Source organism: Podarcis filfolensis, assembly GCF_964270895.1.
Source record: "Podarcis filfolensis genome assembly, chromosome: 4".
Lineage (NCBI taxonomy): Eukaryota > Metazoa > Chordata > Lepidosauria > Squamata > Lacertidae > Podarcis > Podarcis filfolensis.
In genome coordinates this window covers 32,971,018-32,996,485 of record NC_139607.1, presented here as the reverse complement: position 1 = coordinate 32,996,485, position 25,468 = coordinate 32,971,018, and the positions used below count along the sequence as shown (strand labels likewise).

Here is a 25,468-nt window from a genome sequence, read left to right as displayed (position 1 = left end):
GCATGAAAACAGGATTTGTTTTCATTCAGGGGAAAGTACAAAATGTTGCTCGAGTGAGCCACAAAGTAACTGCCCAATTATATGAATGATTTTGAGACTTCGACCTATCTCTGTGTGCTTGTGCTGGCAAACGAAGGATGCAAATGCAACACTGGGCATTTCCAGATCATTAGGTTACTGTGCTGAGGCCTACAGAATCTTTGGGTGATCAATGGCGGCATGGGGACTAATTGTGGCAGCTGGCCAAGCCATCTGGTTGTTTCCCTTTAGACTTGGCCAAAGTATAGCAAGGAAAGAAGCTATAGAACAGTGGCTCCCACATCACACAAATAATACATAAATCAGGACCTCAGTCTGAGTCATAGGGCAAATGTAAGGGGAAATCATGCTGTCCCAATATCCTTGGAACATCTAGTCCAGCAGTCACTTAACCTTATATCCTGCTGACTTGAAGCATTCACACAATGGTGGGGCTGAGGAAAAGCTCAGTTAATGATGCCAGGACATGAGATCCATCAGATACCCATTACAAATGTGAAGGAGAGAAGTCATTGTGAGGCTGTTTACAGTGACAGGCCTCTGCTTGTTGTAACGAGTACCGTAGTTCTGCCCTAAGTTCTTGTTCTCACTGGAACTCTTCATGAGTTTGCTCAAAAGATCTGCTGTGTACCAATATGAGCTTTAGAACCGTATTAAGCCCCGTGCACTTAATACCATCACTGTGCTCGCAAGCAGAAGCAATTACCATTTCCAGTGAAGTGCTCATTATTGCAAGCACAATGAGGCAAAAATGGCAGTCACGATGGAGCAGGGTTAACTATCATTACACTGTGTTCTACACCTCACTGGCGCCTCCGAAAACCAGTCTAAATATATTTACTAAATAAGTTTGTGACCAGCCCTCTAATTGGCTCCAAGTTCCATGGGGAGGCATGAGCAAGAAGGATGATTCCGAAAGGAGTATTAGCAGCAATCAATTCACGTACCATCGAGAGTTTAGTGCCTTGTGAAAAGTTATTTCGCAGACAAAGCCTATACATTTGCTTCTGTTGGAGGGGATGACTATTATTATACCCCTGGATAGCATGGAAGAAAGCCTTATACTCTGTAAAAGATTAAAGAGACTATATCACTTTTTACATAATGCTGTATATGGAAATAGGATATGAATACTGAATGAACCTGGGGGATTTTTTTCTCTTTGGCAAGAAAGCTCTAACCTTCTTTAACCCATGTCAAACAGGCAGAATTGCTACAAGCTTTTACAGAATATTTGATGAAGATTTCCCCTATAGTAGCTTCCCCAACTTTAAATAATTTATTTCAAACCACTTGCCAAACATTTTGGAGGGGGCGGCGGAATACAGGCTGGCACAATCCTCCTTTTTATTATCGATCCATTACCTAAGCATCTTTTTTAAAAAAATCACCTTGGACAGAACATTTGTGTTTAAAACTGCAGTGGTTTCTGAAGATGCAGGCATGCTTGGTTTAAACAGAAAGTTTCTGGCATCATTAAAAAGGGGAGTTTAAAGAAATGCATGAAGGCCCAAATATTTTATAAGCAATGCGCCCATGTTTGTTATTGGGTATCATGGATGAAGATTCTGGCCAGAAAGAGACAGTCATAAATCAGCTCTAGTAGTTGTCAGAAATCACTAGGATGGGTTGTTTACTTCCATGCATCCGTCTGAGAAGCTGAGCCATCAAAGAGAGAGTGCACTGAAGATGCTGGGTCCCATCTCACCAAAGATGGCTCTGCATCTTCTCTGGGTGGGAGTCTACCCTAGTCACATATAAAGCAGGCAGTGAGTTTGTACCCCGTTGTAAGAGCAGGTGGTGTGGTGTATGTGCAGGGCCAGATTTAGGTTTCATAAGGCCCTAAGCTACTGAAGGTAATGGGGCCTTTTATATGTTCAGCTGTTCTTTGTCAACAACAAATTGTCACTGCTTTTTGTGTTGAATATATGCTATATGGTAATTTATGGACCTAATAGGTATCAAAAGCCATTTGCACATATTGCCATGCAACTAGCAGAATGTAGGCACCCTATATATGGAAATGAGCAAACCAGTGATATTTTAGGGAGCAGGCTAGCAGGTGGGCCTCATTACTTACATCATAGAAGCCTACACAACACAAAACACTGTTGCTGTATGTAGGTTTTATTTTATTTTATTTTTATCTTATACAGTCATACCTTGTGTTGCGTTTGCTTCAGGTTGAGCGTTTTCAGGTTGCATCCCGTGGCGACCCGGAAGTACTGGAAAGGGTTACTTCCGGGTTTTGCCGCTCGTGCATGCACAGATGCTCAAAATGATGTCACATGCATGTGCAGAAGCGGCAAATCGCAACCCGCGCATGCGCAGACATGGGTTGCATTCTGCTCATGTTGCGAACGGGGCTCCAGAACGGATCCCGTTCACAACCAGAGGTACCACTGTATTCTGGAAATGTAAATCCAGTTTTTTTCCTTCCTTTAATTTTTATTGGGGCTCCCCAGAGAGTGGGGCCCTAAGCTATAGTTTGTTTAGCTTATACGTAAATCCGCCACTGGTGGTGTGTGTATTGTGCCTCCAGTCCCAATGTTTGTCTTCTTTGCTCCATTCTGATATCCTGGTGAAACTCCTGGCTCAGCCCTGACAGAGAGCACCCAGGTCACACACTGTATGAGAAGACTTGAAGGGGGGGGGGGAAGAAGCACACCAAATAAACATCCCAAATCAAGTCACTATTCAGTCTGACCTAGGAGCGAAAGTGATTTCAGTGCACTGAACCTATCCACTGAATGTTTTCCCATTGAGCCCTGTACAATGTTGAAGTAAACCTGCCCTTGGGTTAATGGCATGTGCAACTCAGAGAAGGGTCTGAAGGCATGCACAGCGTTTCTACTGATGAAGCAGAGTAAATCTGGACCATGGAAGTGGGGTGGGAGACTGCCTGGGAACTGTGTGTAAAACTGTTCTGAGCTCCTCAGAGGAAGAGCAGAGTATAAATACAGTGGTACCTCGGGTTACATATGCTTCAGGTTACAGACGCTTCAGGTTACAGACTCCGCTAACCCAGAAATAGTGCTTCAGGTTAAGAACTTTGCTTCAGGATGAGAACAGAAATCGTGTGGCGGCGGCACGGTGGCAGTGGGAGCCCTATTAGCTAAAGTGGTGTTTCAGGTTAAGAACAGTTTCAGGTTAAGAACGGACCTCTGGAACGAATTAATTACGTAACCAGAGGTACCACTGTAAAATGAGGACACACTTCATATTTTGATTGGAGGAGATGCGGTGTGTGTGTGTGATAATGGATTCCCTACCTCCTCCCCAGGTGTCTTTTGTACCCTCTTTTGATCAACAGAACAGGATTGCTGTACACAATCTTATGTACATTGCTTAGGGTTTTTTTGTTTTTGTTTTGTTTTACAAAGCAGTTTATGAATACAGTACTTTTAAATAAAATGAAAATTCTAAATAAAATTAATATTAAGTAAGTCAGCTATCCACTATTAACATGTATAGAATGGTGAAATCAAGAACATCACAATGCAGGTGGACCTATGTGTCCAATTTTCTTTCTTTCTTTTTAATACCCAGGAAAGATGTATTTGTTTTAACAAAATTTATATACCACTCGATTGTAATAAAACCTCTATGCAGTTTACAATAAATATTAAGACCATCAACAAAACAGTAAAAAAACACCAATTAAAACATTTAAAAGATAATTAAAAGAAACTATAAAAAAGATAAAAATGCATCAACACCTATGTTTCTGGATAGGCTTGTCCGAAACAAAAATCTTTTAAGAGAGTATTCTGGAGAGGAGGCAGTTCCAATAAGCTTGTCCACATTGCCAGGTTGCACTAAAAGGAAAAAAAATTGGTGCCTTACTGACAACCAGGACCAATTCTGATAGCACCATGACATTCAGGTTTCAACTGTTCTCCTTACCTAGAAATGTCATAGGGGATGCTTGGACAAAACTTCTGGTGTGTTTGAATGAATAATTTTGCTCTAGTATCCTCTGTGACAGGCATCCCCAAACTCAGCCCTCCAGCTGTTTTGGGACTACAATTCCCATCATCCCTGACCACTGGTCCTGTTAGCTAGGGATGATGGGAGTTGTAGTCCCAAAACAGCTGGAGGGCCAAGTTTGGGGATGCCTGCTCTGTGACATCGCAGAGGATTCTGGAGTGCATCTCTTAATTTGAATACCAGTTCACTGGCACTTCTAAAATATCGCTGCCCCAAATGATCAGTTGCACTATTTTTTGCATTCCGGTTATCCCTCCTAATAATCTCATTATTTTCCAGCTATGTGTGCTTAGTGGTATACGAAGTATATTTCACAAGCTTTACTTTGCTACAAATGTCATTTAGGATTTTAACAGGTGGCACCATGAGCGCATATTTGATAGTTTCCACAAAAAATAATTCATTTCAAGTTGTAAAGCTTTCTAACTATTTCAGACCCCCCCTGGACCTTTTCATATGAGCCAACCAAGAGCCATCATATTAAAGGAGGCAGCCTTTTATTATTAGTCATCTTGAAAGACTGCAGCTGTTCCCACAATCTTTTGTTTACCCTTTATTTGAATTTTGTTGTTTCTTGCTTGCACAGTCCTTGTTTAGACATTTTCCTTCATAAATTCAGCATTGACACTGATATCTTCAGAAACCTTATTTTTTTCTGGGTAAGAAAACCACAATATATTAAAAATACAAAAGTCTCAAAAGCACACTTGCTATTTCTGTTACCTATTTATTTCCTCTGAGACTGCACAGTATATGTAAACCCCCTGTGTAGGAAGTATTTCAGAATTCCACATAAAGCATAACATAATAAATGTTGCTAGAATTCCTCTTTTCTTGACACTCATTGGAAACTGTCACAGAAACTTATATACCAGTTCTATAAAAATGAATACTGGCAACAGCCACAGAGTGGCATGCACTACCACAATGTTTTCCAGCATGTGGTAGAATCCGCTTGGTAACTGGTCTGTGTAGGAGCAATCCCAAAGGACTATGAATGCTCCCCTTACTCTCCTCAGGATGGGATATTTATGACAAGGAAATGTTGTGTTTTCCCCAGAAACTGAAGACAGCACAGTTTTAAATGGGCAACACAAATTGTGCGATGTATATATATTGCCTTTCGCTTTTATATCCAGCTGGGTGTAAACTTGCAATTATCAAATGAAGTTAGTGCTGTATATTAAAGGCAGCTGTCTTATTGTAGAGCTTCCTTCAGGGGCTTCAGAGCAGCTGGAAACTATATTTGTGAAAGATTTCTGAAAGATAGGGGATTGGATCGAATGGTGTTGCTTAGCGGATGGTAAGGCTTCCGCCCGTGAATTGGGGAGGGAAGCCATTTTCATCCATTTCCCCTCCCACCTGTAGCTCCACCCCTATATATCTGACCTGGAGGGTCTCCAGAACAGATTTAGGGGAGCATAGGAGGCTGGAGGTGGGAGGAGAAATTACTGACAACAGCTTCTGCTCCACTGTTCTGTTGATGGAAGTCTTACTGTTGACTGGCACTGCTGAATAGATCCCTGTGCTGCCTTTGTAGATGCAGAATACACCAAGTCAATCTGTTGGCTCTGCCAGCTGGAGAATCATAGTTATAGTCAAATATGAACCTCTTTATTCAAGTGCAGCCTTCATAGGTGTTCGCTTTTGGTTCACAGCCAGAGACATTGGATATTGGGTTAAATACAAGACTAGGGTGAGTTTAAGATTGCGGCCAGTTTCCTGGCTCCTTTGCCTCCAATAGGCAGATATTCAACAGGATTAGTATGGAGATGCAGAGACGGGAGAAATTCCATTTGCTGAATTATTGCTAGATGTGAAAGAGCCCTGACAATTAACCCAAAAAATTGTAGCAAACTGCTTCTGAGTATGTGTTATTGCACAACATAAACATGCTTTAATACACCTACAAAGAAAATTAAGAACTGCCTGTCTTGAAGAAATTCAGGTAAATGGTTGAAAGTTGATAAGGCTGTATTCATGCTGTTTTTCCCCTCCTTTTATGCAGGGTGGATTGCTATGCTGGGAGCAATATGGCTTCTCGTGTTAGCCAACATTCAGGATTTTGAGATGATTCTGAGTAGAGTGGAATGGGCAACACTCCTTTTCTTTGCAGCACTGTTTGTTTTAATGGAGGTAAGAAGAAGAGTTACGCCCCCCCCCAATCCCTGTAAGTTTTGATGCCTTGAAGTCGATGGTAGAATAATAGTGTGTTAGGAGATCTTTGCACGCTCACACAGGAGAGGAGATTGCAATAGGCCATTCCTTTGAAATTGAAGAGGCGTGTATGCTACAGCACTCTTGTTAAGATGAGATTCTAGATTTCATTGTATATGCAACTTCAGTGCCTATTATTGTGACAAGCGGAATATGCCTGGAAGGAAGTCTCGTGTACCCATCCATTGGGCCCCAGTCAGTGTAGCCTTCACTGTTACCTTTTAGCCCAGGAGTGAAAAAGAAAGCTTTGACCACCCTCGCAATGTTACCCTTACTATTCCTCAGAAGGGAACGGCAACCATTTCTTTGCACTGCAGAAAGTAATCGGATGAAGTCAGTGACATGGTAAAGCAAGGCCAAGGCTTTGCTTTTGCTGCTTTTGATGAATCCATTGCTTTGAAATGACAGAGACATGAATGCTATAGGTCTCTTTTGTTAACATGAGTTTCTAGATTCCATTGTATATGCTACTTAAATGCCCATTGTTATCACAAGTGGAACATGTGTGGGCAGAGGGTTTGTATATCGCAGATTACCATGCGCCGGTGCCTCATTCTTCACCAGAAGTTAAAAACCAGCCATTTAATTATACTGTAGAGAGTAAACGGGTTCGGTCAGGGACAGTGGCAGAGCAAGCCGATTGGGAACCTGGTGTGGTGTGCATGCCCTGCGCCCAGGGGTGGGGCCAGCTGCCCGAGGGGCAGGGCGGGACGCTCCGTGTGGCCTCCAAGGAGTCTGCCTGCCTCCTCCCACTCAGCTGCCCTACAGCTGAGGGGGAGGTGGTGGGCGAACCATTTCGGGCAGCATGGAGCCTGCAGGCGCCCAAGCCACCACGTCACTCCCAGGAGAGACACATGGCTCAGGCGCGCTGCAGGCCCCGCGATGAGTGCTGCCCACCATATTGTCACCCCCCTCAATGGTGACACTGGGGCGGCCCCCCCACTGCACCCCCTTCCTCCGCCCCTGGTCAGGGATCCACTAAGGTAGGGCTAAGGCTTTCTTTGCTTCTGGTAAATCAACTGTCTGGGATAGGTTTTCTCCCTCTGCCACCTGTGTGCCAGATTGCATCCCATTGACTTTGAATTCAGTGGAAGCCACTGAGAAATAAGGAAGCCTTCACCTGCATATTTATCTTTGTTCTCTTTCTTGGTGCCATAGAATCTGGGTTTTAAGAACCTGATAGAAAGAGAGAAATCATGTGAATACCTTTCAGGAAGGGAGGAAGGTGTATGGAGGGACACATTGTACAAACACCAGAATCCTTGTCATTGAGTGCCAGCATGTGCTTTACTGCAACATGTTTGCTTAACCACAGTGCACTGTTTTCATGGAGAAAGTAGAGGAGGATAGTTAGGACAGAACTGAGACAGAGGCTATATCTTTTCCAAGTGACCTCAGCTGTTTGTTATCCAGGGCCTATGTGTCATGTTCACTCATGTTTCTACTATATAGATGCATGGACGAAGGGACCATTTTGTTTCCCCAATGCTGAAACGGGGCCTGAATAGAACTGTGCTCAGTGCATACCTTGTGTGTGTGTGTGTGTGTGTGTGTGTGTGTGTCCTTAGCAAGTGTAGTAGCTCTGATGTACACACAAAACATATGCAAGATTCCTTATTGAAAAAGAAGGGCTAACTCCATATTTGTTGTGCATATGGAACTGTCATCTCCACTGAAGTGACTAGAGAAGTCTGAATTGGCCGCAGCTGCAGATGTCATTCTGAAGACCACACATCCAGTTGCAGCATAAAGGAGTTTGCAGCATATCACTGTCTCCTGATAAAAGGATGGTGACCCTTAAAAGGAGTCTATACCCTTTAGTGTCATCAACCTAAGTTAGAAAGACTGCAAGACGATCATAATGTCTGTTCAGGCTTGAAAGAGCAATTTCTTCACAGTAGATTTACCAGTTTCAGTAAATATTATTTGCACAAATCATATAGCCAGCTTGAGAAACAGAGCTCAGAGACAACACAGGGCATTGGCTATAGATGTTTAGTAGAAATAGAAACTTTTCCTGTGCTTGCCAGTGTTCCATTCCTATGTTTCTAATGGGAAAAAAATTAAAAACTGCAAGGGGGAAGCATTTTTCAGGGGGAGCTGTTAACCACTCTGCTGATTCTCACCTTTAAGAGTCATTGAGTACCTAGACTGGCGTTAGGAGAGCAGCACAGGGCTGCGAATTCGGTATTTTCCTTGCAGTGTTCTAATCTATCCTTGAGAAACAAGCTGGTTCAAGAAGATGGAATCAGTATGTGTGTCTATACAACTCCAGCAGATGGAGTGTATTAGGGCTGTGTGCTTCCCCCAGAAATCTTATTCAGGACCCAATCCAGTGTTTTGAAATGAAACTCAAAGTGACTTACAAAAACGAACTCGAAAAACTAGTATAAAGACAAGTATACAACAACCTAAAATTGACAAGTAAGAGTGAGATATATAAAAACAAATTCAGCTGCACCCCACCCCATCCAAAGATAAAAGACTAGAGAGATGCTACTGCATCTTATTCTTGCAGGGGTGTGACAGCATGAGAAAGCCAATTCAGAGTGCTTTCATCCATTGTTCTTGAATCATCCTTGAATGTCGATATGACCTCCAACCCTAATTTTTATCTAGGAATTTTGAAGATGGAACCTTGAGAGTCTATATTACCAGCTAAGCCACACTAATAGCTTTTAGCTGGTTTTTTTTTGGGGGGGCAGACATTCTCTGTAGGTCTGACTGCTTATGGCACTCAGTTGTGGCTGGTGGTGTTTTCAATGCAATTCCTCACTGAGTATTCAGCCCTTGACCTAACAGTGAAACAGAGAAAGAAAGTTCAACAGGTTCGAGCTACATGTGTCATAGAAACATCTGTAAACCCAGTCTGCCATATAAAATCTAAAGCGTGATTCCGCTGTTATTTCCAACATAGGCAACAGCTGGAAAGAGCATCCATGTTAATTCCCATTGGATACCTGATGATGATGATGACCCATCCATCTGTCTGGGTTTCTTTAGCTACTCTGGGCAGCTTACAGCATATCTAAAAACATAATAAAAACACCAGGTGTTAAAAACTTCCCGATACAGGGCTGCCTGGAAACACTGGGTGCAGATTCACAGCAGTGTATTCAAAATGGACAACCCTCTTAAAAAACAAACAAACATTCAAAACACCATTGTTTGGGTGCCTGAGATATCAAATAATGGTAAAGAACGTTCTGACTTAGGATGAAAGAAGAGTCGGTAATAGAATGTTTCAAGTTGATGGAGCTGTCTTGAGGGATGTGGAAAGTTCTTTTGTTTAGAAGAGAATGATATTTGAGATTTGTGAGCGTCTGCATTTCAAATACTAATTCTAAGAAAGTAACTGGCTATATACTTTTTTGCTACAGACCACTAGCTACCTTTACAGATGTGAAAGCTTTGAACCTAAGGCTTTTGCACAACTCCTGAGCTACACAACTGGGATTACTTGAAACAACTATGATGTCTGAAACCACTTGTGCACAACGAAAATACTGGAACAGAAAGGGCTATGTAGAGGTCCCAGAAATTTACTTTAGAATGCAGGTCATCTTTAGGAGTATCTCCTAAAAACTACAGACCACATGAAGACATTATAACGATCTCTATCCTGGAAATCCATGTTCTTATTAGTTTTAGCAAGGAGTGGGAACCCTCCCACCAAACTATATTAACAAGAAATGGGGGAAAGCCCCCTAAAAGCCAACTAATAAATAAAAAAATAGGAAAGAACATAATTTCCCAGAGTCCTTGGGTAGGAATACAAATCTGCTCATGGTTCTTCCTGGTATATGAATGGATTTGGTCAGGTGGGACTGCCTGGGTTATTTTCAAAGGTGGAACTTTACGCGACTCCCCAGTGATTAGATTTCAAACAGTGTTCCTAGAAGAAGAGATGTGATTCTTAAACTTTGAAGTATTGCTTCAAATGGGAATAGAATGTCTGCATTATTGCCTTTTGATTAAATGTGGTTTCCAGAGCAACAAGTACAAATCAGTGTATTTTCTGCTAGGAGTACTAATCTTTTCAACGCTGCTAGTTATGCTACATTTTAGGCTGATATATAGCAATGTAGGTAACAATTTGTTTTTTGCTGTTCTAGAGTTTCTAACTTCCTGGGTTATGCCAAATCAACAACTTCATCACATAATCATAGCTGCAGCTTCCAAGTTCTTGCTGTGAATTTTGCCCATACTGAGGTGGACCTGCCCAAAGAGAGGAAAACAAAAGAAAGGCAGGAGCCCCCCATTATTCAGGGGCTCTTAAGTGCACGTTTAACTTGATTTAATATGACCAAGCCCATCCTTTTGTTAGTGAAACTTCATATGCTGATGGCCCCAAGCCAGGGCTATTTGTCCTGAAGGCTCTATGGCCTTTCTGTTTACTAGATCTGGAAACTGAGCCAGAACTCTGAAAACTTCTCTGAAGTTGTTGACGAGATAACTAACTCTGAAACTGGGAGGAGAACCCCAGAACTTTCAGCCTCTCTGGGGAGCTCTCCCTGGTCCTGCAGAACCTGAGTCCGTTACCCATAACATTTGCCTATTGCCAGCACCTGCCAACTGCTACTGGTTGAGTGCAATTGAAGGTCAGTGCCTATAAGGTGTGGTATAGTGCCTCATGGATTCCTCTTAAGCTGCTAGAATAGGACCCTATTTTGGCTAAACTGAAAAGCTTATTGGTTGCATTCTGGCTCAGTTAAGGGACAAGGTAAATGTGGACCATCGCAGTTATTTTGTGAGGGACAAAACAGGCAAAGTTATAGCTTTAATAATTACATTAATAATTGATAGTTAACTTAATAATTAAGTAACCAACTTTTAGTATAATTCTTACATTGAGAAGTTTGTTCGATGAAAGTTTAATTGAACCAACTTCTCTTGGTAAGAATTGTAATAAAAGTTAGAGGATCAAATATTGCCTTGCTTATTGGTAGAATATCTGTTTTGAAGGAAGGAGTGAGCCACCAAAACAGCAATACAACTCTGTACTAAGGGCTATTTTACACAAACATTTAAAGTGTGCATTTTATAACTGTTGATTTTTCCTCCCCACATCTAGGCTTTGGCTCACCTTCATTTAATAGAATACATTGGAGAACAGACAGCTTTATTAATAAAGGTACCATTTATAATAACATCTTACAGTGCAGAAATGGAGAAACCTCTTTGTTGCATATATACAAAGTCTTATATTATTAAACTACAGTGTACATTCTGATGTCAGGGATACAAAGAGGATGCCTTGGGCTCTTTTATGTGTTACATAGCGTGGACAGGCGGATTTCTCCCAACCGCAGGCAACCCCCGAGCGGAACAATGACTCAAGACAACGTGCTATGGGATTAAAATTGGCCACAACTTTATTAAGTTTCAGATGTAGGGAGACCTTGGCTCAGGCATTGGGCATTTATCCTTCCCAGTCCCCAGCTGGGGATCTGGGAGACATCAGGGTTATCCAGAATGTGTGGGGATTGGGCTAGCTCTGGAGAACATATGTTCAAGCAGAGAACCCACCCCCCGTTTCGCCACAACGGGAGAGCAATGACAACCTCTCGGCGTATGGCCAATGCCTCCCCTCAAGACGCCTTTAACGGGGAACCCTGGGATCACCGCTGCAAGGGGGTGTGGGTGTTCGAATGAGTCAATTACGTCCAGGGGTCCGGCACACTTCTCTGCGCCTCCTCTGACCCTTCCCAAAGACCTTTGACTCAGCAGAGCGTAAAACACAGCGGAAGTAGAAGCTTGAAACGTTCTGTCGTGTGGTGGCAATAACTCAGGCTGACACGCAGCTCTCCTTATCTTAAAGTCTTTATTCCTTAGCAAAACACAATAGCTATAAATCTCCTGCCTGGCGAGAGTTCGCCCATGTTGCTCCTTTCTCCATAGAGCAAACACGCAGACTGAAAGAACACAGGGAAACCACTCCCTTTCCGTGTTCTATGCCCGCCCTCAGAATGTGAGGCGTCATCACTCAGAACTCTTAACCCTGTAAGTTCTGAGCCTCTATTAACACCCCCTCTCGAATCACGTTCTGAGGGGACTTCTGAGTGTTCACCACCTTCCCCATTGCCTTCCGCCCCTTCCTGGCATCGTTGTTAGGCACCTGTTGAACCTCACAACCCTCAGGTTCGCACTGTGCGAAACCAACCCACGCATTTGTGACCTGAAACCTCTCAGGTGGAATTCCCTTTGTTGCCCGTGAAGACCGCCTGGGCACAAACTGGGGTTCTTCTCCTGACCCACTGGGGCCAGCTTGTGCGTCTTCCTCATCAGAGTCCCCCTCTGACTTGACACGTCTGTGAGCTTTCTCCATTATGCGCACAGGAGATGAGGGCTCACTCTTGGACACTCCTTTCACAACCTGTGGAGACGCCTCCCCCTGGTCCTGATCCTGATCATCGACCAGATCATCATTACCTGGCTCTCCCTCCTGCTCAGATTCGGATTCAGACAGACAATCTGAGACAGTGTCATGGCTGACTTTGCGCCTTGACCTATTTCCCTGCTGCTCTTTGAACTCAGCATGCTTGCTGACCAGAAGCTTGGTCTGATCACCTTCTGGGTATGCAAATCTCCACCCCTTTGTCGCGGGTTCATACCCACAGAAGATCATTTCCTGGTACCTTGGACCACCCTCTTGCTGCAAACACTTTGGTACAGGCACCATGGCCCTGCAACCAAACGAACGGAAGAAATGCACCTGTGGCTTCTGTCCGTTGAGCAAGAAATATGGGGTGTCACCTACCACTGCATTGTAGCACCTGTTCATCGTGAAATTGGCCGTCTTTGCTGCCTCCCCCCAAAAACTGTGAGGCAAACCAGAGTCATCCAGTAAGATCTCGGATGCTCGGACCAGAGCCTTACTCCTCAGCTCTGCCACGCCACTCTCCTGAGGCGAAGTCACCTTGTGACGTATCCCCCTCTGGCGAAAGAAACTCTTTAGAGCAGACCCAGTGACCTCAGAACCACGGTCAAACTGGAAACCTTGCACCTTGGTGGAGAACCTCTGTTCCACCTCTGCAACCCAATCTTTGATCAGTTGCGCTGCTACCTCCTTAGCTTTCAGCGTGAAAGCCCATGCGTTCCTAGTATAATCATCTGTCAGCACCATCAGCCACTTGGCCTTGCCCAGACTTGGCTGTGGCATACCTATAAGGTCTGCATGCACAAGCTCAAAAGGCCTTGTGGTCACTCTCTCTACCCTGGGATGGCTAAATCCCTTGTTTCTGGCTTTCCTGCAAGCCTTGCAATTCAAAGGTTTACCACATTCTTTTACCTTGCAACCTTTGGTGCACTCTGATAACATCTGGACGTCCTCACAGGACCCATGTGACATCCTCTTGTGCCACACGCAAGCACACGACACATGAGTGTGCCCCCCTCCCTCTAGAGGTGATTCCAGAACAAAAAGATTGTTCTGATTTTTCCCAACACGTACCAGTTGCTCTCCACCTCTGGAAATGGTACAAACATTGTTTTCAAAACTCACAGAATATCCCTCCTGTAAAAGGCACGGTACAGATAGCAGGCAATGTTTTAACTCAGGGAGAACATAAACCTTCAATTCAGCCTGTAAAAAAGAGACAAACATGTTAGAAACATGGGTTACACGGCCCTGTGAACCTGTAGCAAATCTAACTGTTTTCTCAGTGGAAACAGCCTTGTAGTTCCACATTTGTCCATCAGGTGGCGCTGTGACCAGATGGGCATTCGCAGCCGAGTCAACAACCCAACGTAGGACTCTCCCCCCTCTGGAGTTGTCCTTCTTTGTTGCCTTAGCAACTGCCTTCCTGCAGGTGTTGTTGTTGTCCAAAACCACCATCGAAGCAGTCAGCTGATAAACGCTCTCACGCCTGCTCCCCCTGTTGCCATGGAAACCCGCCTGGTTCCCATGGGAAATGTCCTTGGGACTTTCCTGCCCTTTGTCTCGCTGTGGACAGCTTCTGCGCAGGTGCTCCGGAGAACCGCAAACAAAACATCTCCGTGGAAAACTTTGCAAATTTGCCTTTGGTCTTCTCTGCCCCCCCAACCTTTTCAGCAGCCCTCCTCCTTGAGGCTTTTCTGCTGTTGGGAAAATGGCTTTTGGCTTCCAGCTCTGTGGTTTCTCTGCAAACCCCTTCCAGCTCCTGCCAAACAGCCTGGGCACTCTCAAGACCCTTGGAATGGCTTGCACCCCCATTCTCTGGTGCAAAGCTCCTCTCTTCTCTCAGCCGCTCTGCAGCATGCAGCTCACGTGTAGGGGCATTCCGGCAGCCCTCCAACACAGTCCCAGCCCCCTCTGGGCCTTCTGGGCATTCCTCAGCTTCTGTGCAGCATCTGGCCCCCTCTGGGCGTTGCTCAGCCCCTCTTGGACTTCCAGCCCCTCCTGGGCTTGGTGCTTTCTCAGAGCTATTCTCAGCCCCCTCTGGCCTGGCTCCCACTGCTTTCTTCAGTGCCTGCCTTCTCTCGGCCCAGGGCTTGCTCCCGTCCACCTTATCAAAAGGGATTGACGACTCCTGGCTGTCTGCCATCTCTCCCCGGGGGCCCAGCTTACTTACAGGTACCTCCCGGTCCGATAGATCAGATCCTCCCAGCGAACTCCTGGCTGGCACCAGCTACGCCTTAGCTGGCCTCTGGCTGCTCCTCAGCCGATTCTGCCTGCAGTTTCACTTTCCCAGCGTCTCATCGGCTGGCCTTTGGCTGCAGCCTCCTCACACGCACGAACGTTGCTTATCTTTATTGCTGATACCCCATAACCTGTTCGAATGAGTCAATTACGTCCAGGGGTCCGGCACACTTCTCTGCGCCTCCTCTGACCCTTCCCAAAGACCTTTGACTCAGCAGAGCGTAAAACACAGCGGAAGTAGAAGCTTGAAACGTTCTGTCGTGTGGTGGCAATAACTCAGGCTGACACGCAGCTCTCCTTATCTTAAAGTCTTTATTCCTTAGCAAAACACAATAGCTATAAATCTCCTGCCTGGCGAGAGTTCGCCCATGTTGCTCCTTTCTCCATAGAGCAAACACGCAGACTGAAAGAACACAGGGAAACCACTCCCTTTCCGTGTTCTATGCCCGCCCTCAGAATGTGAGGCGTCATCACTCAGAACTCTTAACCCTGTAAGTTCTGAGCCTCTATTAACAGTGGGTCACCGCTTCACGCCGCCCCATTTAGGAAGATAGATTAAAGGATTTTGCCCAAGGCCTGAAACCGCCAAGTTGTGACATTTTGCTACGGGGAAGGCAAAACCTGCCAATGCAGGAAAATTCCTTTCCAGCCCTTCAACAGTGACCCTGACGTAGCAGCGCCTGCGTACCTGTGGAGAAGAGGTTAACCTGCAAAAGAAGACTTAACTGAGGGAGGGGAGGGTGGGAGAAGCTCTGGAGCTGACTGCCGCTTCGCAGGTAAGATTCACTTTCTGTTGTGTGGGCAGAACGGTTCTTCCCCTTACTTGGCCAATTCTCTGGCAACGCCTCCCCAGGCGGGATTGGGTGATTGGCTGAGGTAGGCGGAGACCTCCAGGTATCCAGCTTAGGGAGGATGAAGCCAGCCCAAACTACCAGGAGTCGCACTGGGATCCAGGGGGCTGCGCATGACCACACAAAAGTCGCCCCCCATTTGATGTGGGGAGCGGTCATTTCTTCTATCTGACCCTGGATGCAACAAAATTATGAACACTTTCAGCAGTGAAATAATGGATTCCCCCCTTTTGGATATGTGGTGTGAAGTAAGCTCATTACAAAGAGATACAGACTGTTTCCTATCACAGATGACATTAGCGGTATTTAGCACTAGGAGACTATTAGTGCAACTGTGCAGAGAGCCAATGTCAGGAGTCTGCACTGTTGGGAATCCAATGCGTCCTGTGCCACAACTCAGAGGGCACCTGTCCTTTGAAAACCCAAACACGTCCCTTCCACCCCTTGCTTTGCTCTCTTCAAGAGAGAGTGAGAGAGCAAGGAGAAGCATCAACCTTAACCAGACCTTTTCTTCTCCATCTTGTTGGTGCTGTAGATGGAACCCAGAAGGAAATGTCTGCACAACAGCAAGGTGGAAGACTTGGGGCTGCTCCCCCTTCCCTGAAACAGGAGCTCACATTGACTTTAGATTCACTTAGGGAGAGCTGTTAAGACCTTGATCAGAGGTGGGGAACTTAGGACCTACAGGCTTCATTAGGCCTGCTGTGTCTCCCTGTATGGCCCACGAGGCCATTATGGCCACACCTTACCCAACTGCCTCCAGGTGTGGGGCTGTTAAAGTTGCGGTGGCACCCGCAACTCCCCTTGTTAAGGCGCTTTGAAGGCCTAACTACCCAACTATTGTTGGGTCTTCAAAGTGCAGTGCAGGGCTCTGTGCAAACACTGATGATGAGCTGATTGTTGGTGCTTGAAGAGAGCCCAACGCATCCAGCCAGCATCACCTGCCAGTTGGGGCTTCGGAGACCAGCCTTGATAATCAACAGGAATTGTCTGGGTCCACCAGGAACTTCCTAGTGCAGCTGAAGGGACTGGAAGATGTCACTTGAATTCAAAGTCCTTTCTTGAACCCTTTAAATCTAAGTCACTACCCCTGGTAAGAGAAGAAGAAGAAGAAATCTCCATTTACAAGCTGGAATTTTCCCCTCTCTCCAGAGGAGGTAGTTTAGTCAGACAATTATTATACTGTTTTTACTTTTTATGCACTTGGAGGTCACATCTGTTTTAAAGCATAGGGTTGATTTATGTGGGAAATCTGCACAATTTTGGCTTTAGTTAAAAAAGAGAAACCAATGTGGCAATTTTGGCCACAAAATAATAGCTTTCAGGGCAAAGGGGACTCTAAATTTCTTTCTTTCTTTCTTTCTTTCTTTCTTTCTTTCTTTCTTTCTTTCTTTCTTTCTATACCAGGTGGTCCCTGAAGACCAACGCTTGACAGTTGCAATCATTTTAGTGCTCTGGGTCTCTGCCCTGGCATCATCCCTCATTGATAATATTCCATTCACTGCTACAATGGTAAGTTGCATTTTCTTCTGTTAAGGGACTGGAGGGGAGAGAAGTACAAAAACAGAAGTGTATACCTGGGCCAGTGAAGGTTTCCTTCCAGTCCTCACAAATATCAGTTTACAAAGCCTGTTTGTTGCCAAGGGGTCCCTTTTGATAATGCTTTGGGACGCCAGATTTAAAAGTTATGGTATAATAAAAAGAAAAGTGTTTGAGATGCAAGCTTAGTGTCTTTCTTTTCTTGACTACCTTGAAAAACTGTATCCCACACCATGCAGTTTCACCTGCAGACTTCTAGTACTTTTAATTATACTCTTTTAACCTTGGGCTAAAGGTCAGAAATTCCAGTGTCAGTGCGACACAGTCATTCAACAATAACAAGAAACAGATATTCCAAATCTGAAATGTAATGGAGAAAATGAATAAATAAGCTGTTGCATCCAATGGTGTCCCTCAGCTGGTAAGGCTCCCTTCAGAAGAACAGGGAAGGGAGCAATTTTCAACGAATCTTCCTTCCCCTTGCAACCTCCCCATGCCCTAAATCTGTTTTGGAACAGATTTCAGACAAAGTGGATGGCAACAAGAATTGCTGGAAATTGCTTCCTTCCCCATTCTGTTGGTGGAAACCTTATTGTCAGCTGAGCAATGTGGTTGGATACATCGCAAGCGGTGTTTTGAAAGATTGATTAAAAACATGGTGGAAATGGAGCAAAAACTCTTTCAGGGTCAATGTCCATTGCAATGCTAGTTTGGTTAAAACAACAACATGGTGAATTAGAATTAGGAGAACCATCACTCCGATCATCACCAGTTTTTCAGAGCACATCAAAGCAGTGGTGCTGTTAGGGAAGGATTTTGGGGCAGAAGTCCGGGACCTCATTTTGCAGGGCGAGCAGTAGCACCCCCAGATGCAACCAGGGTGGCCTGCCACGCTTTGAAGTATATGAAGTAATACACACAACCTTCTAACACAGAGGGTCCCATAAGACCATGAAGTCCCCAGGACCATGAAGTTCAGAGTCTAAAATTACCTACCTGAAGCACTGCATCAGTCAGGGAATGACAGATAAGCAAAGCATAAAGATTCTTGTAAATACAAAGGAAAAGCAGTATAAAGTCAGACAAGGAAATCGATGGCTACAAGTATTCAAGATTTATTTAAGACATGCCTATGCCACAAAGGGAGAATCTAGTGTTGGAGATGGTAAACATGGCAGGTGGGAGACAAAAGTCAAACGAAAGAAACATGAGATTATTCCTATATTGCCACTTAAAGGAATGGGGTTGCTATTCCAGATCCGGCTAACATATGATGCCTTCCAGTGTGTAGGGAATGAAGGGTGCTGCTGCATTTGAGGATCATGGCTACAGCGGAAATCATAAGCCAAATATTTTTGGATTATGCTCACTGCCTCTTTTAAACATTTTCATGGATATAGTTTAAGCAACTGTTGGATCTTTTATTGGTAACCCAGTTGTTTTTAGTATCCACTACCAGTAATGAATTAAGAGCTTTTGCAGTGGAAAGATCTATCTAGTGATTCCTTCAGCACCAGATCAGAACTAATATGGTTCTTATATGATTAATCAGATTATGGCCTAATATGAACATAGCCACATTCAACTCTTCTTGATAAAGCTGCCTTTTCTTTTTACAGGTTTACAGTTGGCATTTTAAACTAGGATAAACATGATAAATCCCACAATATGTGCTTTCAATTTAATGAAAGTTTTCTGATATTTTCCACTGTATTTTTTTTAACTGGAAAGGCTCTAAACCAGGTTCCAACATCTAAATTATTCATTTAAAATATAAATGGAATATGATTTTCTTAGCTTGATTAACTTAATAGTTGGTAATACATGACAACACTTTATTTTCAACATTGTCTGCATTTTAATAAACCATTATTAACTAGGCTGCATATATTGAAACACCTGTTTACATTTTATTACTAGGGTCCATAAATTCATTTATGTTAAATCACTGTTTAGGTCTTTCCTCCTAATGCAATGTATTGAACCATTGTACCAATTTAGCCATGCCCAATGTGTTTGTGGTTCGAGGACCCGACCCCGCAGTGTGGAAAGAAATACACAAGGACACGTTATATAAGGTTAATGGGCAAGGAAAGGCCACAACTTTATTGATTACAGCAGTGAAAAGGTATTGGCTTAGGCATTGGATCTCTCAAGCAAATGGGTTTATTCACCAGTAGGTGGAGCCTGTTGATGCTCATCCAACTATAGGCTCTCCCCTGATGTCACCGGGGGTCGTGCCATGGCCTCCCGCCAAGCAGGCATCGGACAGAAATACACGACCGCCAGATTCCTTTAACGGAATACCCCTAAATTGAAGGCATAGGCGATGGCCACACCTAGCTCTTCGACACACCACAACACATTATTCCAATGCCTAACCTACCCACCAATACCACAAAAGTTGTGACGATTGCTACGAGGTAGGCGAAAAAACCAAAAAGCCTAATGCCAAATGGAAAAACTCCTACCAGGCCCCCTAGACAACCAGGGCGACCAACCTAAGGTCCATAGCAAGGCCAATGACCTAAGCCCTAACTCAAGGGAGTGGAGGGTGGGTGACTCGCGGTGAGACGACGAAGAATGAGGCCGGGGAGAGGCTGGCACCGCAGCAAAAGGCTGCTAAGCACGCCCCCTCCCAGGCACCTGGTTGGATGCCTGCCGAGGGGGCGTGGGCGCCAGCCAGGTGAGGTGGAGGCAGGGGGCTAATGCCCCCTGCTAGGGGCGGTGCTCGGCTCCCGCCCACAACCACTCCCCTCTCTTGCAGGGAGGAGAGTCCTTTCTGCAAAAACTGGTTTTAGGTAAAAGGGCAATTGATACAATGGGGTGTTTGTTGTTCTCATTAATGTGGATGGCCGTTGTTTTAAAAATGTATGCCTTGCCTTATGCCAAATAGGTGCAAGCACTAAAATGTTAGCTGACAACCCAAAAAGCAATTACAGTTAAAAAGTTTTGTTCAGCTCAGAACTTTAGGGCTGCAGGAATGGTGCTAGGATCCACCCACCTTTCAAAGCAGGCAACTGGTGGTTTACAAGTGTGGGTGGGCCTGCCCACCTGACAAAGTTGACCCACAGGGATGGCGGAGATAAGAATCTGGCCTGGCCACTGGATCCCATTCCCACCGCTGGTATATGAGGATAGATTGATGGGCAAGTGATATAGCATGCTTGAAATCTTTGCCATGTGTGGCAGAGTACAAGGAGTCATAGAATCATCCCTTGGATCAGAAGACCAGCAGTTCTTTGGACTATGCAACCTCTTTTCCTATTCCTGTGTTTGCATGTGCATGTGCATTTCCAGTTTAGTACTAAATCACGTTCAAGTCAAGGCTACCTTCCTGATGCCGATTACAGCTCTATTTCACTTAGTGACACAGACAAAATTGTGGCATGGAGGCAGTATTGCTGTGGCTTTTGTATTGCTTTTAAATGTAGAAAACTGCGTTACAGGGCAGCTATAACTTCATAATGCAGAATTTGAACAGTGCTGTTTCCGTTGCTTGCAGAAGGAGAGGGATTAAAGGCTAACAGCGACTAGCATCGCATTGAGAAGTCAGACACATAATTGCAGTGTTGGATACGTAGTTAGAGAAGCCAGCCTTAAGGACCCTAAGCCTAGTGCCTCAGAGAAAATCAATTTTTCAGATAAACAGAGATTGATCAACTGATACGGAAAGTCTTCCAAGAGCAAGCTATAAACAATAAGACACATGGAGAGAGAGGGAGAGAGAGAGAGAGAGAGAAAACACATTTGAAAACAGAATGGCCACTGTAAATTAGTTTTCTTCCTCCTCCCCATTGTGTAGGCCCAGTTATTGTATATACCCTATCATCAATGAGCAGGAGGCATATAGCATTCCTAGGGCATTTCCTGTGACAGGAAGCATCCATGATCCCCACTGTTGCACTTCCAACAGCTTTAACCTCCAGTGCAGACCCTAATTTGGACTGTCTTCCTTATATACCTTAGCCATGATAGGATGTCCTGCTTGCTTTCTACTCAAATGTTAAACCTGAGTCTACACAAGGAGCCGTTCTTTTCAGTACAGTCTCTTTTGTGCTAGTATTTGCTGAGGGACTATTGGTCTCAGAGGCGAAGGAAGGGGAGTGTGGTGGGGGCGGGTCACCCCGCGTGTCACCAGTGAGGGGGGTGACAAAATGCCTGGCGGCACTCAGTGTGGGGCCTGCAGCGCACCCGAGCCACGAGTCTCTCCTGGCAGTGACGTGGTGGCTTGGGCGCCCGCAGGCTCCGCGCTGCCCCAAACGGTCCACCCACCGCCTCCCCACAGCTGTAGGGTGGCTGAGTGGAAGGAGGCAGGCAGACTCCTCGGAGGCCCCGTGGAGCATCCTGCCCCGGCTTGCCCTGCCCCACAGACGGCTGGCCCCACCCCTGGGCGCAGGGCAAGCACGCCACCCCAGGTGCCCAATCGGCTTGCTCCACCGCTTAAATGCTCAGTCCATGAAAAAATAGTAACCATAGGATAAAATGTTCCCCACTTTCCTGTCAGGATCAAGGATTCAAACATAGCCTTTCTTGAAGTTATGGTGCTTTGTTAGCATTTGGACCAGGGAGAACATTCATTCGCATTTGGGATCCTCCCAGAATTTCCGTGAAAGAAGCCTACCATGATTTTTCCTTGAATGTTTGACCCAATGCAAATAGAAACACCATCACTCTTTTTTTTAAAAAAAGGAACAAAAAGTTAGACACCAGGCTCATTCTGGTACAACCCGCCTCTACTCGATTGTGCTGTAACTGGCCATCAGGTGCGATCGATGTATAATAATATTGTGTATTTAATGTATATAATTTAAATCCCTTGCCATCATCATGTGATCTCAGGGCAAATCGTAACAATTTAAAATACAATACCAATACCAATAAGGACAAAACAAGTAAAATATAACTATATAGAGGAGTAGTAAGTCATTTGTTAAATATTACATTAATATGGAATATTTTAATCAATATTTCCCACTTATTGCCTGCAGATTCCTGTACTTCTCAACCTCAGTCAGGATCCTGATGTGAACCTACCTGTGAAGCCCCTAATCTTTTCACTGGCTATGGGTGCCTGTCTTGGAGGTAAGCTTTGATGTCAGGCTGTGATCCTGTACAGAGGTGATTCTACTGTCTTATCCCACATCCTGATGGACTTGAGATAGCCTGGGAGAAGGCGGGGTGGAAAGATGATTGTGTGTTTGTATGTTTCCTGGTTTGTTTGTTTGTTTGTTTACATTTTCCCTCACATTCAAAACAATGGGAGACAAAGAGGTGGGAGAAATGTAGCCATGCTCAGAAACACATGTCTAAAGCTATTCCCACTGCACAACAGAAATTTTCCCCTGCACACAGCCTGTGTCCTCCTCAGATTTGCTCCAGAGGGTTCGGTGAACTCTTAGAACAGATTTAGGGAACACGTGGCAGCGGGGAGTTGAGTTCCATTGCAGAAGTGTAAATCCTTGCACTGAAAGAGCACATTAGTTGAATACCACCCTGTGTGGATATGATGGACACAGAGTTCTTTGGAAAATGCCACCTCCAGTGTGAATGTTTCTTTGACAAAACAAAACAAAACAAAAGAGGAGCTGCATGAGCCAGATATGGACTGTGGTATGGGACAGGTGTACTTCGGCTGACTGTGATTTCTGAGGTTGGGCGCAGCCGACCTTTATCTGCCAAGGGTTAACCAGAGTGAGGCCTGCTCTTCTCCAGTCTGCTCCGAAGTCCCACCCACTCACCTTGGCCTGGATTGGCCCATAATTCAAAAGTGAGCCGGCAGAAAAGCCTGCCAATCAGAGCAGCCAGCACATAGATTCCCCAGCTGCTTCCCTCCTGACCCTAGCATTGCTCCTGGGTGAACTGGAAACCACTGCACTGGGCCGCAACAGCCAGCCAGCCCATTAAGCAGCCAGTTCCACCAAGCATTTCCCTATGAAGCTGTGACTTATCCCCAGAGGCCAATTGAATAAACCCTGAGCAAGGAAGGGTGTAATTTTTCGAATTAAACTTAAACCCGCGAAAAGCTTTTGACCTGTTTGGTTTGTAGGATCTCACTGCTTGCTGGGCCAGAGCTTTAGATTAAGTGGGTTTACATCCTGCCTGATTTTGTTATTTGAGCAATCCCACAAAAGGAGCGTTGTGGGTTTGAGTTCATTTGCAATTTAGAAGAACAATATAGAAGAGCCATCTGGTTGCTTTTTAATTCATCTTCATGCTGATTATTCCCTTTCATATTCCATGAATATTGGCTATGAATAAGTTAGAACAGCAAAACTTGCAAGGACAAAACACGTAAGAAGCTTTTCCCCCTGCCGCTCTCCAAGTAAGAAGTAAAACAGTGAGCTAACTGCTGCTTTTAGAAGAAAGAATAATTACTATTACGTTGAGTGAGTTTAATGAAACATTCTGAAATGTTTTTGAATTATTTTGTCCCTCCCTCCCAGTACAAAAGAGCAACATCTCACTCATTCATTTGAAATCAAATATGACCACCAATTTTCACTGGAATATTCTTTCTTCAGAGTTCACTGTAGGGATGTTGGAGGAATCTGTTGAAAGTGGATTTATTTATTTTACATTTACATGCCACCTGATTGTAATAAAACCTCTAAGCAGTTTACAAAATAAACATTAAAACAATCAACTAAAACAGCTGAAAATGGGCATTTTAAAAACATTCAAAAGATAATTAAAATAAACAGTAAGCAAAAACACATGTCAGCATTCTACATGTCAGTTTAGGCTTGCCTAAACAAAAATGTTTTGAGCTAAGGTGCCTGTCTAATGTCAATAGGCAAGGCGTTACAAAGTTTAACTGATGCAATAGTAAAATATTGATTTCTTACAACTGTGGAATAAGTTCTGCAGATCAGTGTGGTTGGGGTAAGGTGAGCTCACAGGTAAACTGGTCCCAATTAATAATAACCACCTTGAACTTGTCCTGAAAACAAAATGGCTGCCAGACCAGTGAAAATTTCTGAGCAGAGATATTATATGGTGGCAGCATACCATAAAATATACAGTATATTCTAAATTGTTATCTGGTGATATTAGTTTAGTGGTATAAATATGTATGTACTATGTGTTCTTTTCTCCTGTACCTTTATTTGCTTCATAACTTTTTTGCCTACACTGTTGTAGGTAAGCAAGCAGATCTGAGCAGCCATTTTAAAGATTCCCTTCCTCTCAGATCTGCTCAGTCAGTCCCTGCTAACTGTTTTCCTCACAGCTTCCTTCTCCTGACACCTCAGTCAGTGCCTGTGCATTATCACATCAGGAGGTTGGGCACTTGCGTTTATTATTATTATTATTATTTCCTCCATGCCTAGTTCTACTTTGTGGAAACATTGATGGAAAAACAGATTCTCTCTGGGCTCATTTTTCTAGCACTTGTGCCAAACAGGCAGCTGCATTCCAGAAGTGAGTTTACTCCTCAGGGAGACATACATTAAATGTGCCGGGCGCTAAATGTGAAATAGTTGCCTTCATAAACAAAATGTCCCTCCATTAATAAAGTGGTCAACAATGTGGCCTCGTCCATGGAATAAATATCTGGACCAGTTAATGCCTTTTTCTTCTATATTTCTGTTTCCTAGCTCCTCTGGAGTTGCTAGTGTATAAATTCCTTCTTCTTAGCCCCTTCCCACTGATTATATGTGTTTGTACATATTAAAATTTACATTTACTCAGATTTATAGCTGCTATGGTTTAGGGTGAGTAGTTGCATTTTAAAAGCAGGCTATTCCTAGTAGGTAAGGAAAGATTAAGCCACATTTTGTCTGCTGGGCTGTGCCTGGTAAGGAGAAAGGCTGGTAAGGCCATCATCTCCTGCAACAGTGGGGAACTTCTGGTCCATGGGCTAAATTAATCTCACAAGGCTGTTTTCCCTAAGCTACACCCACCTGATGTCATATGTAATGCCCATCAGCAACCTTTTACTGCAGCCAATGAGGGTCACCCTCAGCATAGCTGTCAACTTACAGATTTGAAAATAAGGGACCAGCAGCCTTGGAAATAAGGGATCAGCAGCCAAAATAAGGGATTTTCAGAGCACAGGTATGTTCGACTTCTGAGCCCCTCCGAGCCAAAGGCAGAAAGCCCAGCCAGCAGCCAAACGAAGCCTCAAGTGGTGGTTCCCACAGTGTAGCAACCTGGCAAAGGGGATGTAGCAAGGAAAACCACTGTCACCTCTCCGTTGGAAGCGCTGAGC

At 44.5% G+C, this 25,468-nt stretch overlaps 1 protein-coding gene across 2 annotated transcripts in view; it reads left to right on the top strand.

The window, feature by feature from the left end:
* OCA2 (OCA2 melanosomal transmembrane protein) overlaps positions 1-25,468 on the top strand; it is a 167,703-nt gene that overhangs the window by 106,413 nt on the left and 35,822 nt on the right. For both annotated transcript variants that reach the window (XM_083610613.1, XM_083610612.1), the window contains exons 19-22: positions 6,038-6,165; positions 11,321-11,380; positions 17,125-17,229; positions 22,248-22,341. In XM_083610613.1, the coding sequence (XP_083466739.1) occupies positions 6,038-6,165; positions 11,321-11,380; positions 17,125-17,229; positions 22,248-22,341 (387 nt within the window). The remainder of the gene's footprint in view (positions 1-6,037; positions 6,166-11,320; positions 11,381-17,124; positions 17,230-22,247; positions 22,342-25,468) is intronic.